Source organism: Prionailurus viverrinus, chromosome A1, assembly GCF_022837055.1.
Source record: "Prionailurus viverrinus isolate Anna chromosome A1, UM_Priviv_1.0, whole genome shotgun sequence".
In the NCBI taxonomy this organism is placed as follows: domain Eukaryota; kingdom Metazoa; phylum Chordata; class Mammalia; order Carnivora; family Felidae; genus Prionailurus; species Prionailurus viverrinus.
Window position 1 is genome coordinate 684,782 of NC_062561.1, and position 13,484 is coordinate 698,265.

Below are 13,484 nucleotides of genomic sequence, written 5' to 3' on the forward strand. Positions count from 1 at the left end.
CAACCAAGTTCCTCATGTGGCATGTTTCTCTATAATGACTTTATTTTTTACCTTAATCCCCACTGAAAACAAAAAATGCCTTCAGACATTACATTGTTAGTCTGTGTATTTTTATAGTTTTTAAATATTGATACTGTAAAAACAGATACAAAATTATTTATGGCCATAAGACCATTTGTGTCCCTATGACAAAGAATCTCTTCTTATTAGAATAAAAATCGAGAATGACATCAGCCAGATGGCCCAACAAGATGTCCTTCACATGTATCCCCCCCGCCAACAACAATTTGGCATCTATCCATGGACAAAGTGCCATTTGGGAACTTTGGGATCCAGTTAGGAGATTTGGAAATGCCAATAAAGCTCAAAAGTGAGGAGAACTGTTTTGAAAAGGCAGGCTTGCACCCAGGAGGCTGACTTGCTGACCATGGTCCTGGCTGCAGGCACCGTCTGTGCCCCCAGATATCCTGAAAGTACCCTATACTTGGCTCCAGCCTCCTCACAGTCACAATCTTCAAGCAAGCCTGTGAGTCCAGGGACACTTCCATCTACAACCTTGAAGATTCTGAAAAGGCTGTCAGAAGATTCTGAAAATTCTCAGCTCTAACCCCCTCCTAGCTGCAGTCCACAAGCAGTCCTGTTGGCATAGACCTATTGGATACTCATGTCTGCACCTCGGGAGATCCGGAAAGGGCCTTATACTCTGCTTCAGCCCTCCAGCTATGGAGGGTCGGTCCACCCAGAGACCCCATGGAACACATCTATCTTTACCTTCAGAGCCAAGTCTGCAGATCCCAGTCATGGCTGTGGAACCTGAAACAGTTGTGGTGCTTGGTTCCAGCCCCTCTCAACTGTAGTCCAGGGCCAATCTTGTCCACTAGAGACTTATCCAGCAACTAGGCAGGAGTATTTCCAGGGACCTAGTGGAAGCTACACCCATCCATGTACCTGGTAATAGGTCTGATGACTGAGAACCTATGGACTCTGAAGTGGATTCTCATCCCAGGTGACTCTACCGAACAGGTTCCGAGGCAGACCCACCCACCCAGGGACCAGACGTGCTCAACCCTCTGGTAACAAGAATATCAGCTGCAGACCACACCATAGACTTAGGAACAGCCTCAAAATTGACTCCAATTCTGCACAATTGTGATTCCAGAGGTAAACCCACCAACCAGGGAACCAACAGGAAAAGGTCTTTACCTGCCAAACTAGTGCAAGGTTATGCACAGATACCAGTGCAAGGTTATGTAGATCATGAAGAATCAGGCAAACAGGGGCGCCTGGGTGGCTCAGTCGGTTAAGCATCCGACTTTGGCTCAGGTCATGATCATTGTTCGTGAGTTCAAGCCCCGTGTTGGGCTCTGTGCTGACAGCTCAGAGCCTGAAGCCTGCTTCAGATTCTGTGTCTCCCTCTCTCTCTGCCTTCCTCTGCTCATGCTCTGTCTCTCTCTCTTAAAAATATATAATAAACATTAAAAAATTAGGAAAAAAAAAAGAATTAGGCAAACATGACACCGCCAAAGGAAACTAACAAAGCTCCTGTAATTGACCCCAAAGAAATGTAGATCTTTGATTTGCTGACAACAAACTCAAAATAATCACCTTAAGAAAACTCCATACAATACAAGGGAAGACAGATAAACAACTAAACGAAATCAGGGAAACAACATGTGAACAAAATGAGAAGTTTAATAGAAATAGAAACCATAAAAAAGAACCAAACAGAAAGTCTGGAGCTTAAGAATATAATGACAGGAGGATCCTGGGAAGATGGCGGCTTAGGAGGACACTGGGCTCACCGCGCGTCCTGCTGATCACTTAGATTCCACCTACACCTGCCTAAATAACCCAGAAAACCGCCAGAAGACTAGCAGAAAGGAGTCTCCGGAGCCAAGCACAGACAAGAGGCCCACGGAAGAAGGTAGGAAGGGCAGAGAGGCGGTGCACGCTCCACGGACTGGCGGGAGGGAGCTGGGGCAGAGGGGCAGCAGCTGGCCAAGCAGAGCCCCCAAGTCTGGCTTGCAAAAGGGAAGGGGCCAGATGGAGTGTGTTCTGACAGCAAGCAGGATTTGACATCTGGAAGGTTATAAGCTAACAGCTCTGCTCGGAGAACGGGAGGGCTGGAGGACAACGGGAGGGAGAGTTGTTGAGCCCTGGACGACAGAGCTCAGCTTGGCGGGGAACAAAGGCGCTCGCCAGTGCCATGTCCCTCGCCCATCCCCCAGCCAAAATCCCAAAGGGAACCAGTTCCTGCCAGGGAACTTGCTTGCACCATGCAAACACCCAACGCTGTGCTTCTGCTGCAGATCCATCCCTCCCGTGGGTCTGACTCCCTCCCGGTGCCGTAGGGCACCTCCCGAAGCGGATCGCCGAAGGAAAAGCGAGCTGAGCCTGCTCCTCCCACCCCTGTGCACCTTCCCGATCCAGCTAATACGCCAGATCCCCAGCGCCACAAGCCTAACAGTGTGCAAGTAGCCCAGATGGGCCATGCCACCCCACAGTGAATCCCGCCCATAGGAGAGGGGAAGAGAACGCACACACCAGTCTGACTGTGGCCCCAGCGGTAGGCTGGGGGCAGACATCAGGTCTGACTGCGGCCCCACCCACCAACGCAAGTTATTCAAGACAGTACAGAGGAAGTGCCCGGCAGTCCCACACCACTCCAGGGACTATCCAAAATGATGAAACGGAAGAATTCCCCTCAGAAAAACGTCCAGGAAATAACAACAGCTAACGAACTGATCAAAAATGATTTAAAAGATATAACAGAAAGTGAATTTAGAATAATAGTCATAAAATTAATCGCTGGCTTAAAAACAGTATAAAGGACAGCAGAGAATCTCTTGCTATAGAGATCAAGGGACTAAGGAACAGCCAGGAGGAGCTAAAAGATGCTATCAATGAGTTGCAAAATAAAATGGCGACAACTACGGCTCAGATTGAAGAGGCAGAGGAGAGAATAGGTGAACTAGAAGATAAAATTATGGAAAAAGAAGAAGCTGAGAAAAAGAGAGATAAAAAACCCAGGAGTATGAGGGGAAAATTAGAGAACTAAGTGATGCACTAAAGAGAAATAATCTACGCATAATTGGTCTTCCAGAGGAGGAAGAGAGAGGGAAAGGTGCTGAAGGTGTACTTGAAGAAATAATAGCTGAGAACTTCCCGCATCTGGGGAAGGAAAAAGGCATTGAAATCCAAGAGGCACAGAGAACTCCCTTCAGACGTAACTTGAATCGATCTTTTGCATGACGTACCATAGTGAAACTGGCAAAATACAAGGATAAAGAGAAAATTCTGAAAGCAGCTAGAGATAAACGTGCTCTAACATATAAAGGGAGACCTATAAGACTCGTGACCCATCTCTCTACTGAAACTTGGAAGGCCAGAAAGGAATGGCAGGAAATCTTCAATGTGATGAACAGAAAAAATATGCAGCCGAGAATCCTTTATCCAGCAAGTCTGTCATTTAGAATATAAGGAGAGGGGCGCCTGGGTGGCGCAGTCGGTTAAGCGTCCGACTTCAGCCAGGTCGCGATCTCGCGGTCTGTGAGTTCGAGCCCTGCGTCAGGCTCTGGGCTGATGGCTCGGAGCCTGGAGCCTGTTTCTGATTCTGTGTCTCCCTCTCTCTCTGCCCCTCCCCCGTTCATGCTCTGTTTCTCTCTGTCCCAAAAAAAAAAAAAAAAAAAAAAAAAGTAGAATATAAGGAGAGATAAAGGTCTTCCCAAACAAACAAAAACTGAAGGAATTCGTCACCACTAAACCAGCCCTACAAGAGATCCTAAGGGGGATCCTGTGAGACAAAGTACCAGAGACATCGCTACAAGCATGAAACCTACAGACATCACAACAACTCTAAACCCATATCTTTCTATAATAACACTGAATGTAAATGGACTAAATGTGCCAACCAAAAGACATTTATTATCAGAATGGATAAAAAAAACAAGACCCATCTATTTGTTGTCCACAAGAGACTCATTTTAGACCTGAGGACACCTTCAGATTGAGAGTGAGGGGATGGAGAACTATTTATCATGCCACTGGAAGTCAAAAGAAAGCTGGAGTAGCCATACTTATATCAGACAAACTAGCGTTTATATTAAAGGCTGTAACAAGAGATGAAGAAGGGCATTATATAATAATCACAGGGTCTATCCATCAGGAAGAGCTAACAATTATAAATGTCTATGTGCCGAATACAGGAGCCCCCAAATATATACAACAATTACTCACAAACATAAGCAACCTTATGGATAAGAATGTGGTAATTGCAGGGGACTTTAACACTCCACTTACAGAAATGGATAGATCATCTAGACACACGGTCAATAAAGAAACAAGGTCCCTGAATGATACATTGAATCAGATGGACTTGACAGATAGATTTAGAACTCTGCATCCCAAAGCAGCAGAATATACTTTCTTCTCGAGTGCACATGGAACATTCTCCAAGATAGATCACATACTGGGTCACATAACAGCCCTTCATAAGTATACAAGAATTGAAATCATACCATGCATACTTTCAGACCACAATGCTATGAAGCTTGAAATCAACCATAGGAAAAAGTCTGGAAAACCTCCAAAAGCATGGAGGTTAAAGAACACCCTACTAAAGAATGAATGGGTCAACCAGGCAATTAGAGAAGAAATTTAAAAATATATGGAAACAAATGAAAATGAAAATACAACAATCCAAACGCTTTGGGATGCAGCAAAGGCAGTCCTGAGAGGAAAATACATTGCAATCCAGGCCTATCTCAAGAAACAAGCAAAATCCCAAGTACAAAAATTAACAGCACACCTAAAGGAAATAGAAGCAGAACAGCAAAGACAGCCTAAATCCAGCAGAAGAAGAGAAATAATAAAGATCAGAGCAGAAATAAACAATATAGAATCTAAAAAAACTGTAGAGCAGATCAACGAAACCAAGAGTTGGTTTTTTGAAACAATAAACAAAATTGATAAACCTCTAGCTAGGCTTCTCAAAAAGAAAATGGAGATGACCCAAATAGATAAAATAATGAATGAAAATGGAATTATTACACCCAATCCCTCAGAGATACAAGCAATTATCAGGGAATACTATGAAAAATTATATGCCAACAAACTGGACAACCTGGAAGAAATGGACAAATTCCTAAACACCCACACGCTTCCAAAACTCAATCAGGAGGAAATAGAAAGCTTGAACAGACCCATAACCAGCGAAGAAATTGAATCAGTCATCAAAAATCTCCCAACAAATAAGAGTCCGGGACCAGATGGCTTCCCAGGGGAGTTCTACCAGAAGTTTAAAGCAGAGATAATACCTATCCTTCTCAAGCTATTCCAAAAAATAGAAAGGGAGGGAAAACTTCCAGACTCATTCTATGAAGCCAGTATTACTTTGATTCCTAAACCAGACAGAGACCCAGTAAAAAAAGAGAACTACAGGCCAATATCCCTGATGAATATGGATGCAAAAATTCTCAACAAGATACTATCAACTCGAATTCAACAGCATATAAAAAGAATTATTCACCACAATCAAGTGGGATTCATTCCTGGGATGCAGGGCTGGTTCAACATTGGCAAATCAATGTGATACATCACATTAATAAAAGAAAAGATAAGAACCATATGATCCTGTCAATCGATGCAGAAAAGGCCTTTGACAAAATTCAGCAACCTTTCTTAATAAAAACCCTCGAGTAAGTCTGGATAGAAGGAACATACTTAAAGATTATAAAAGCCATTTATGAAAAGCCCACAGCTAACATCATCCTCAACAGGGAAAAACTGAGAGCTTTTTCCCTGAGATCAGGAACACGACAGGGATGCCCACTCTCACCGCTGTTGTTTAACATAGTGCTGGAAGTTCTAGCATCAGCAATCAGACAACAAAAGGAAATCAAAGGCATCAAAATTGGCAAAGATGAAGTTAAGCTTTCACTTTTTGCAGATGACATGATATTATACATGGAAAATCCGATAGACTCCACCAGAAGTCTGCTAGAACTGATACATGAATTTAACAAAGTTGTAGGATACAAAATCAATGTACAGAAATCAGTTGCATTCTCATACACTAATAATGAAGCAACAGAAAGACAAATAAAGAAACTGATCCCATTCACAATTGCAGCAAGAAGCATAAAATACCTAGGGATAAATCTAACCAAAGATGTAAAAGATCTGAATGCTGAAAACTATAGAAAGCTTATGAAGGAAATTGAAGAAGATATAAAGAAATGGAAAAACATTCCGTGCTCATGGATTGGAAGAATAAATATTGTCAAAATGTCAATACTACCCAAAGCTATCTACACATTCAATGCAATCCCAATCAAAATTGCACCAACATTCTTCTTGAAACTAGAACAAGCAATCCTAAAATTCATATGGAACCACAAAAGGCCCCAAATAGCCAAAGTAATTTTGAAGAAGACCAAAGCAGGAGGCATCACAATCCCAGACTTTAGCCTTGACTACAAAGCTTTAATCATCAAGACAGCATGGTATTGGCACAAAAACAGACACATAGACCACTGGAATAGAAAAGAAACCCTAGAACTAGACCCACAAAAGTATGGCCAACTCATCTTTGACAAAGCAGGAAAGAACATCCAATGAAAAAAGACAGTCTCTTTAACAAATGGTGCTGGGAGAACTGGACAGCAACATGCAGAAGGTTGAAACTAGACCACTTTCTCACACCATTCACAAAAATAAACTCAAAATGGATAAAGGACCTGAATGTGAGACAGGAAACCATCAAAACCCTAGAGGAGAAAGGAGGAAAAGACCTCTCTGACCTCAGCCGTAGCAATCTCTTACTCGACACATCCCCAAAGGCAAGGGAATTAAAAGCAAAAATGAACTACTGGGACCTTATGAAGATAAAAAGCTTCTGCACCGCAAAGGAAACAACAAAACTAAAAGGCAACCAATGGAATGGGAAAAGATATTTGCAAATGACATATCAGACAAAGGCTAGTATCCAAAATCTATAAAGAGCTCACCAAACTCCACACCTGAAAAACAAATAATCCAGTGAAGAAATGGGCAGAAAACATGAATAGACACTTCTCTAAAGAAGACATCTGGATGGCCAACAGGCACATAAAAAGATGCTCAATGTTGCTCCTCATCAGGGAAATACAAATCAAAACCACACTCAGATATCACCTCATGCCAGTCAGAGTGACCAAAATGAACAAATCAGGAGACTATAGATGCTGGAGAGGATGTGGAGAAACGGGAACCCTCTTGCACTGTTGGTGGGAATGCAAATTGGTGCAGCCGCTCTGGAAAGCAGTGTGGAGGTTCCTCAGAAAATTAAAAATAGACCTACCCTATGACCCAACAATAGCACTGCTAGGAATTTACCCAAGGGATATAGGAGTACTGATGCATAGGGGCACTTGTACCCCAATGTTTATAGCAGCACTCTCAACAATAGCCAAATTATGGAAAGAGCCTAAGTGTCCATCAACTGATGAATGGATAAAGAAATTGTGGTTTATATACACAATGGAGTACTACATAGCAGTGAGAAAGAACGAAATATGGCCCTTTGTAGCAACGTGGATGGAACTGGAGAGTGTGATGCTAAGTGAAATAAGCCATACAGAGAAAGACAGATACCATATGTTTTCACTCTTATGTGGATCCTGAGAAACTTAACAGAAACCCATGGAGGAGGGGAAGAAAAAAAAAAAAAAGAGGTTAGAGTGGGAGAGAGCCAAAGCATAAGAGACTCTTAAAAACTGAGAACAAACTGAGGGTTGATGGGGGGTGGGAGGGAGGGGAGGGTGGGTGATGGGTGTTGAGGAGGGCACCTTTTGGGATGAGCACTGGGTGTTGTATGGAAACCAATTTGACAATAAACTTCATATATTGAAAAAGAAAGAAAGAAAAAGAAAGAAAGAAAGAAGAGAAAGAAGGAAAGAAAGAAAGAAAGAAAGAAAGAAAGAAAGAAAGAAAGAAAGAAATATTCAGTAGAAAAAAAACAAATCACAGTGACTGCTGCTTACCAAAAAAAAAAAAAAAAAAAAAAAAAGAATACAATGACAGACTGAAAAATTCAAGACAGAGCTTCACCAACTCCCTTAATCATGCAGAAGAAAGAATCACCTTGAAGACGGATCATTTGAAATTAAAGGAATAAAAAGAAAAGGAATGAAAATGAGTGAAAAAAGCCTACATGAATTATGGAACACTATCAAGCAAAAGAATGTTTGCATCATGGGCATCCCAGGAAAGGAGAGAAAGGGGTGGAAATATTATTCAAAGAAATAATAGCTAAAATCTTCCTAAATCTTGAGGGAGAGATGAATAACCAGGTTCAGGCAGCTCAGAGGACCCCAAGCAAGATCCATTGAAAGAAGATTACTCTAAAACACATTATAATTAAAATATTAAAAATCAAGGACAGGGAGAGACTTTTGAAAGCAGCAAGAGAAAAATGGCTCATCACATACAATGGAACTCCCATAGGGCTATCAGCAGATTTTTCTGCAGAAACCATGAGGTCAGGAGGGAGTGCGATGATGTATTCAAAGCGTTGAGAGGAAAAACTGCCAACCAAGAATACTGTCTTTTGGGTTCCTGGACCCAGTTCCAAAGGCAGGTAGGGGGCTTCCCAACATACCACTATACTATGTACGTCCAGGTTGTTACCTGTACTTTGACCAACTAGCTATAAATCAGAGATTCCCACAATCCTTTCCTCAGTTTTTATTAGCTTGCTAGAGCAACTCACAGAACTCAGAGAGGAATTTTACTCCCTAGGCCACCAGTTGATTACAAAGGCATGTAACTCAGGCACAGCCAGATGGCAGATATGCATCAGCAAGGTCTGGGGAAAGGGTACAGACCCTCCATTCCCTCCAGGCACGCCACTCTTCCACATCTCCATGTGTTCACCAATGTGAAAGCTCTCCGAAGCCCATCTTTTGGGTTTTTATGGTGGCTTCATCACATAGGCATGATTGGCAAGAATTATTGGCCATTGGAGATTGATTCAGTCTCCAGTCTCACTGCCCTTCCAGGAGTCTATGGACAGGACTAAAGGTTCTAACTCTCTGATCATATAGTTGATTCTCCTAGCAACCAGCCCCCCTCCTTAGGTGGGGATCCAAAACTCACCTCATTAACATAACAAAAGACACCTTTATCACTCTCATCACTTAGGAAATTCCAAGGGTTTTGGATTAAAAATTTTTTTTTAATGTTTATTTATTTTTGAGAGACAGAGAAACAGAGCGTGAGCAGGGAGAGGCAGAGACAGAGGGAGACACAGAATCCAAAGCAGGCTCCAGGCTCTGAGCTGTCAGCACAGAGCCCAACATTGAGCTCAAACTCACAAACCATGAGATCATGACCTGAGCTGAAGTCGAAGTCAATATTTAATGGACTGAGCCACCCAGGCACCCGGAAATCCCAGGGGGTTTGGGAGATGTGTGTGAGGAACAGTGGACAAAGACAAAATATATATGAGTTGACCAAATATATATGTCTTATAAATCACAATATAGCATAAACCCAGCAAAACTGTCCTTCAGAAATTAAGGAGAGATACATTCCCAAACAAAAGCTAAGGGAATTCATCACCACTGGACCTGACTTATGAAAAATGGTAAAAAGAGTTCTTGAAATGAAAGAATGCTAGAAAAATACAAGCTTCCACTTGTGGAATGAATAAATCATGGGAATAAAAGGAACAGCATAGAGAATATAGTCAATGCCATTATAATAGGTGGTAGCTATGCTTGTGATAAGCATAGCATAATGTATGAACTTGTCAAATTACTATTTGTACACTGGAAACTAATGTAACATTGTGTGTCAAGTACACATCAATAAAAAATTTAAAAATGGGGTGCCTGAATGGCTCAATCAGTTAAGTGTCCGAAATCTCTTGATTTCAGCTCAAGTCATGATCTCATGGTCATGAGATTGAGCCCTGTGTCAGGCTCTGCACTGGGCCTGAGGCCTTCATGGAATTATCTTTCTCCCTCTCCCTCTGCCCCTTCCCATGTCAAAAAAAATTGTCCTTTTTAAAAAGTAATTTAAAAATTGGGGTGCCTGGGTGGCTCAATGGGTTAAGCGTCCAACTCTTGCTTTTGGCTCAGGTCATGATCTCATAGTTCATGGGATTGAGCCCTGTGTCGGGCTCCATGCTGCCAGCACAGAGCCTACTTAGGATTCTCTCTCTCTCTCTGCCCCTCCCCTGCTTGCTTGCTCTCCCTCTCTCAAAATAAACATTTAAAAACTAAAAATAAATAAAAATAAAATAAATTATATGATCCTGTCAATAGATGCAGAAGAAGGGTTTGAAAAAATTCAACACCCTTTCATGATGAAAGCTCGGAACAAACTGAGTATAGAAGGTTACCTCAACATAATAAAGACCATGTATTACAAACACAGCTAACATCAGACTCGATGAAAAACTAAGAGCTTTTTCTCTAAAATCAGAAATAAGAGTGCCTACTCTAGCCATTCCTATCCAGTGTAGTACTGGAAATCCTAGCTAGAACAATTAGGCAAGAAAAAGAAATGAAAAGCATACAAATAGGAAAGGAAAAAGTAAAATTGTCTGTGTTTGCAGATAACTTGATCTCATGTATAAAAAAACCCTAAAAATTCCACTAAAGCACTGTTAGAACAAATAAATTCAGAAAAGTTGTAGGATACTATAAGAAAAGTATAGACCATGGGACACCTGGGGGAAATACTTAGGAATAAATTTAACCAAAGGAAGTAAAAGACACGTACATTGAAAACCTTAAGACACTGATGAAAGAAATTGAAGAAGGCACAAACAAATGGTAAGATATTTCATGATGGAACCACAAAATACCCTGAATAGCCCAGGCAATCTTAAGGAAGAATAATAAAGCTAGAGGCATCACACTTCCTGATTTCCAACTATACTGCAAGGCTGTAGCAATCAAAACAGTGTGATGCTGTTGTAAAAACAGACACATAGACCTATGGAACATAATTAAGAGCCCAGAAATAAACCCATGCATTTTTGTCAACTAATATTTGACAAGGGAGCTAAGAATATTCAACGGGGAAAGGATGGCCCTTTCAATAATTGGTGCTGGGAAAACTGGATATCTACATGCAAATGAATGAAATTAGGCCGCTATCTTACACCACTCAAAAATTAACTCAGAATTAGGGCACCTGGGTTGCTCAGTCAGTTGAGCATCTCTGACTCTTGATTTTGACTCAGCTCATGACCCCGGGGTCATGGTATCGAGCCCTGCCATCAGGCTACACATTACATCTACACAGCTACACATCTGGAGCATCACATGCTACAGAGAAATCATTCATGGAAGGGAGAGTCAATAGATGCGGAAACTTCATTGTTAATCTTATTTTAAGAAATTGCCACAGCCACTCCAGCCTTCAGCTGCCACCATCCTGGTCAGTCAGCAGCCATTGACATCGAGGCAGGACCCTTGGCAGCAAAAAAATAACTTTTTTTTAAATGTTTATTTCTGAGAGAGAGAGAGAGATTGAGAGAGAAAGAGATTGTGAGTGGGACAGAGAGAGAGAGAGAAAATCCCAAGCAGGCTCCCTGCTGTCAGTGAGCCCAACACGGGGCAATTGCACATTTAATAGACTACACTGTAGTGTAAACATAACTTTATATGCGCTAGGAACCAAAACCTTTATTTACCTCACTTTATTGTGATACTTGCTTTATGGTGGTATTCCGGAACCGAACCCACAATATCTCCAAGGCATGCCTATACCAATGTAAACAAGCCAGACCAGTTTAAGATAAACACCAGTCCAGCACCTTTTTTCTTTTTTTAGGCCTGCATGCTTGTTTTTCAACCAGACCTCGATATCGCACTCCCTGACCTAGCTGAGAACAATGAAGTGATTATTTGTCTTGATTGCTCCGCTTCCATGGAGGGTGCGACATTCTTGCAAGCCAAGCAAATTGCCTTATATGCACTGTCCTTGGTGGGAAAGAAGCAAAAGATAAACATTGTCAAGTTTGGCACAGGTGAGTGCTCTTTGGCCCCAGTCCAAAGCGTGCTTCCTCCTTAATATGAACATGCTCATGAGTAGAGCTGATGGCTGTTAGTACCCTGACCTCACCTATGGAGTAAGAGGTAGCATAGCATGGAGTTCAAGAACCAGAACACCGGAGCCAGATCCCTGGCTTCACATTCCAACTCTATCACTTACTAGCCCTGGCTGTCACCTTGGGCAAATTACTTGAACTTTTTATACCTCAGTTTCCTCATCTGTAATATAAGGGTGATAGTTCCTACCTCACAGTGTTGTTGTAAGGATTGAGCTAATGCCTGTAAAGGATTTAAAACAGTGCCTATCACATATCAAGTGCTTTATAAATACTACTGGTATTCCTAGCAGCTGAACCAAATGCAAGACCCTTGGTTGAGATGTATGAGGGTCCCAAGCATATGGGCAGAACATGTGAAATCAGCACAATGTAGAAAATCTATAAGGGTTCAGCAAGCATCAGATCAGCCCTTTTAGAGGAAAAGCAATACCATCCTCCAGGTGGGGGTCCAGGGACATGTCAGCCACCAGAAGAAGGTATTTCAAGAATGAGAGAAAGAACCAGAGTAGAGTGAGGGGGCAGTCCGGTCCTGATGATTCTTACTTTCCATCCCATTGAGCAGAAGACCTACCCTTTTATGAAGGAGCTAGGGTCTGCTGCTGCTGGGCAGAGGTCAGATAAGCCTGGGAAAACCAAGGCCCTGGAAGGAGAACGTGTCCCTGCCGTGGCCAGGCTGCCTGTGCTGTTGTGACACCCCACATCTTACTTTGCATGAGCAATCTGCTACAGAACAGAAGTCTACATGTAATTTTATTCAGGACACTTTGCATTGTAAAGTGCATAGTTTCAGTGCACTAGAGTTTATTAGTTAAAGGAATAGTGTGGTGAATTTTTTGTATGTTAAAACTATCAAACATTGTTAATGGTCAGTAAAGTGAATATTTCGTAGCTACACCTCACGCCAATCTTATCACACAGGTTACAAGGAATTATTTTCATATCCTAAGTACATCACAAGCAACAATGTGCCAACAGAGTTCATTATGGTGAGTAAAAGGACCTTCCTTCATCTCTTGGGTCTTTTCCTATCAAGGTTTAACAGTACTGTCCAGACTTATTTCCCCCACGAGCTCTATTGGAACACCCCCAGTCCTTCAGTTTTTGTATGTTGGTGGGCTCTTTTATTTTATTAATAAAAGCCATATGAACTCATTAAAGAAAAACTGGAAATTAAAAAGGGTAGAAAGAAAAAAATCGCCCACATTCCTACCACCTAAATGCAACAGCGTTGGAATGTTTTCTTCTGTTCCTTTTTTTCTATTTCTGAAGACAGAGCAAGCTGAGAATGACTAATTGCTTCCTCAGTCCATGCCTGCAAACCCTGGGGAAGCATAAAAAAAGTCAAATAAGTGTCCACTGATAATATTATAGTGACTGT

At 41.9% G+C, this 13,484-nt stretch overlaps 1 protein-coding gene across 7 annotated transcripts in view; it reads left to right on the plus strand.

The window, feature by feature from the left end:
- Nucleotides 1-13,484, plus strand: part of PARP4 (poly(ADP-ribose) polymerase family member 4) — a 121,663-nt gene that overhangs the window by 64,898 nt on the left and 43,281 nt on the right. For all 7 annotated transcript variants that reach the window (XM_047873383.1, XM_047873403.1, XM_047873394.1 and 4 more), the window contains 2 exons: nt 11,827-12,022; nt 13,025-13,092. In XM_047873383.1, coding sequence (XP_047729339.1) covers nt 11,827-12,022; nt 13,025-13,092 — 264 coding nt within the window. The remainder of the gene's footprint in view (nt 1-11,826; nt 12,023-13,024; nt 13,093-13,484) is intronic.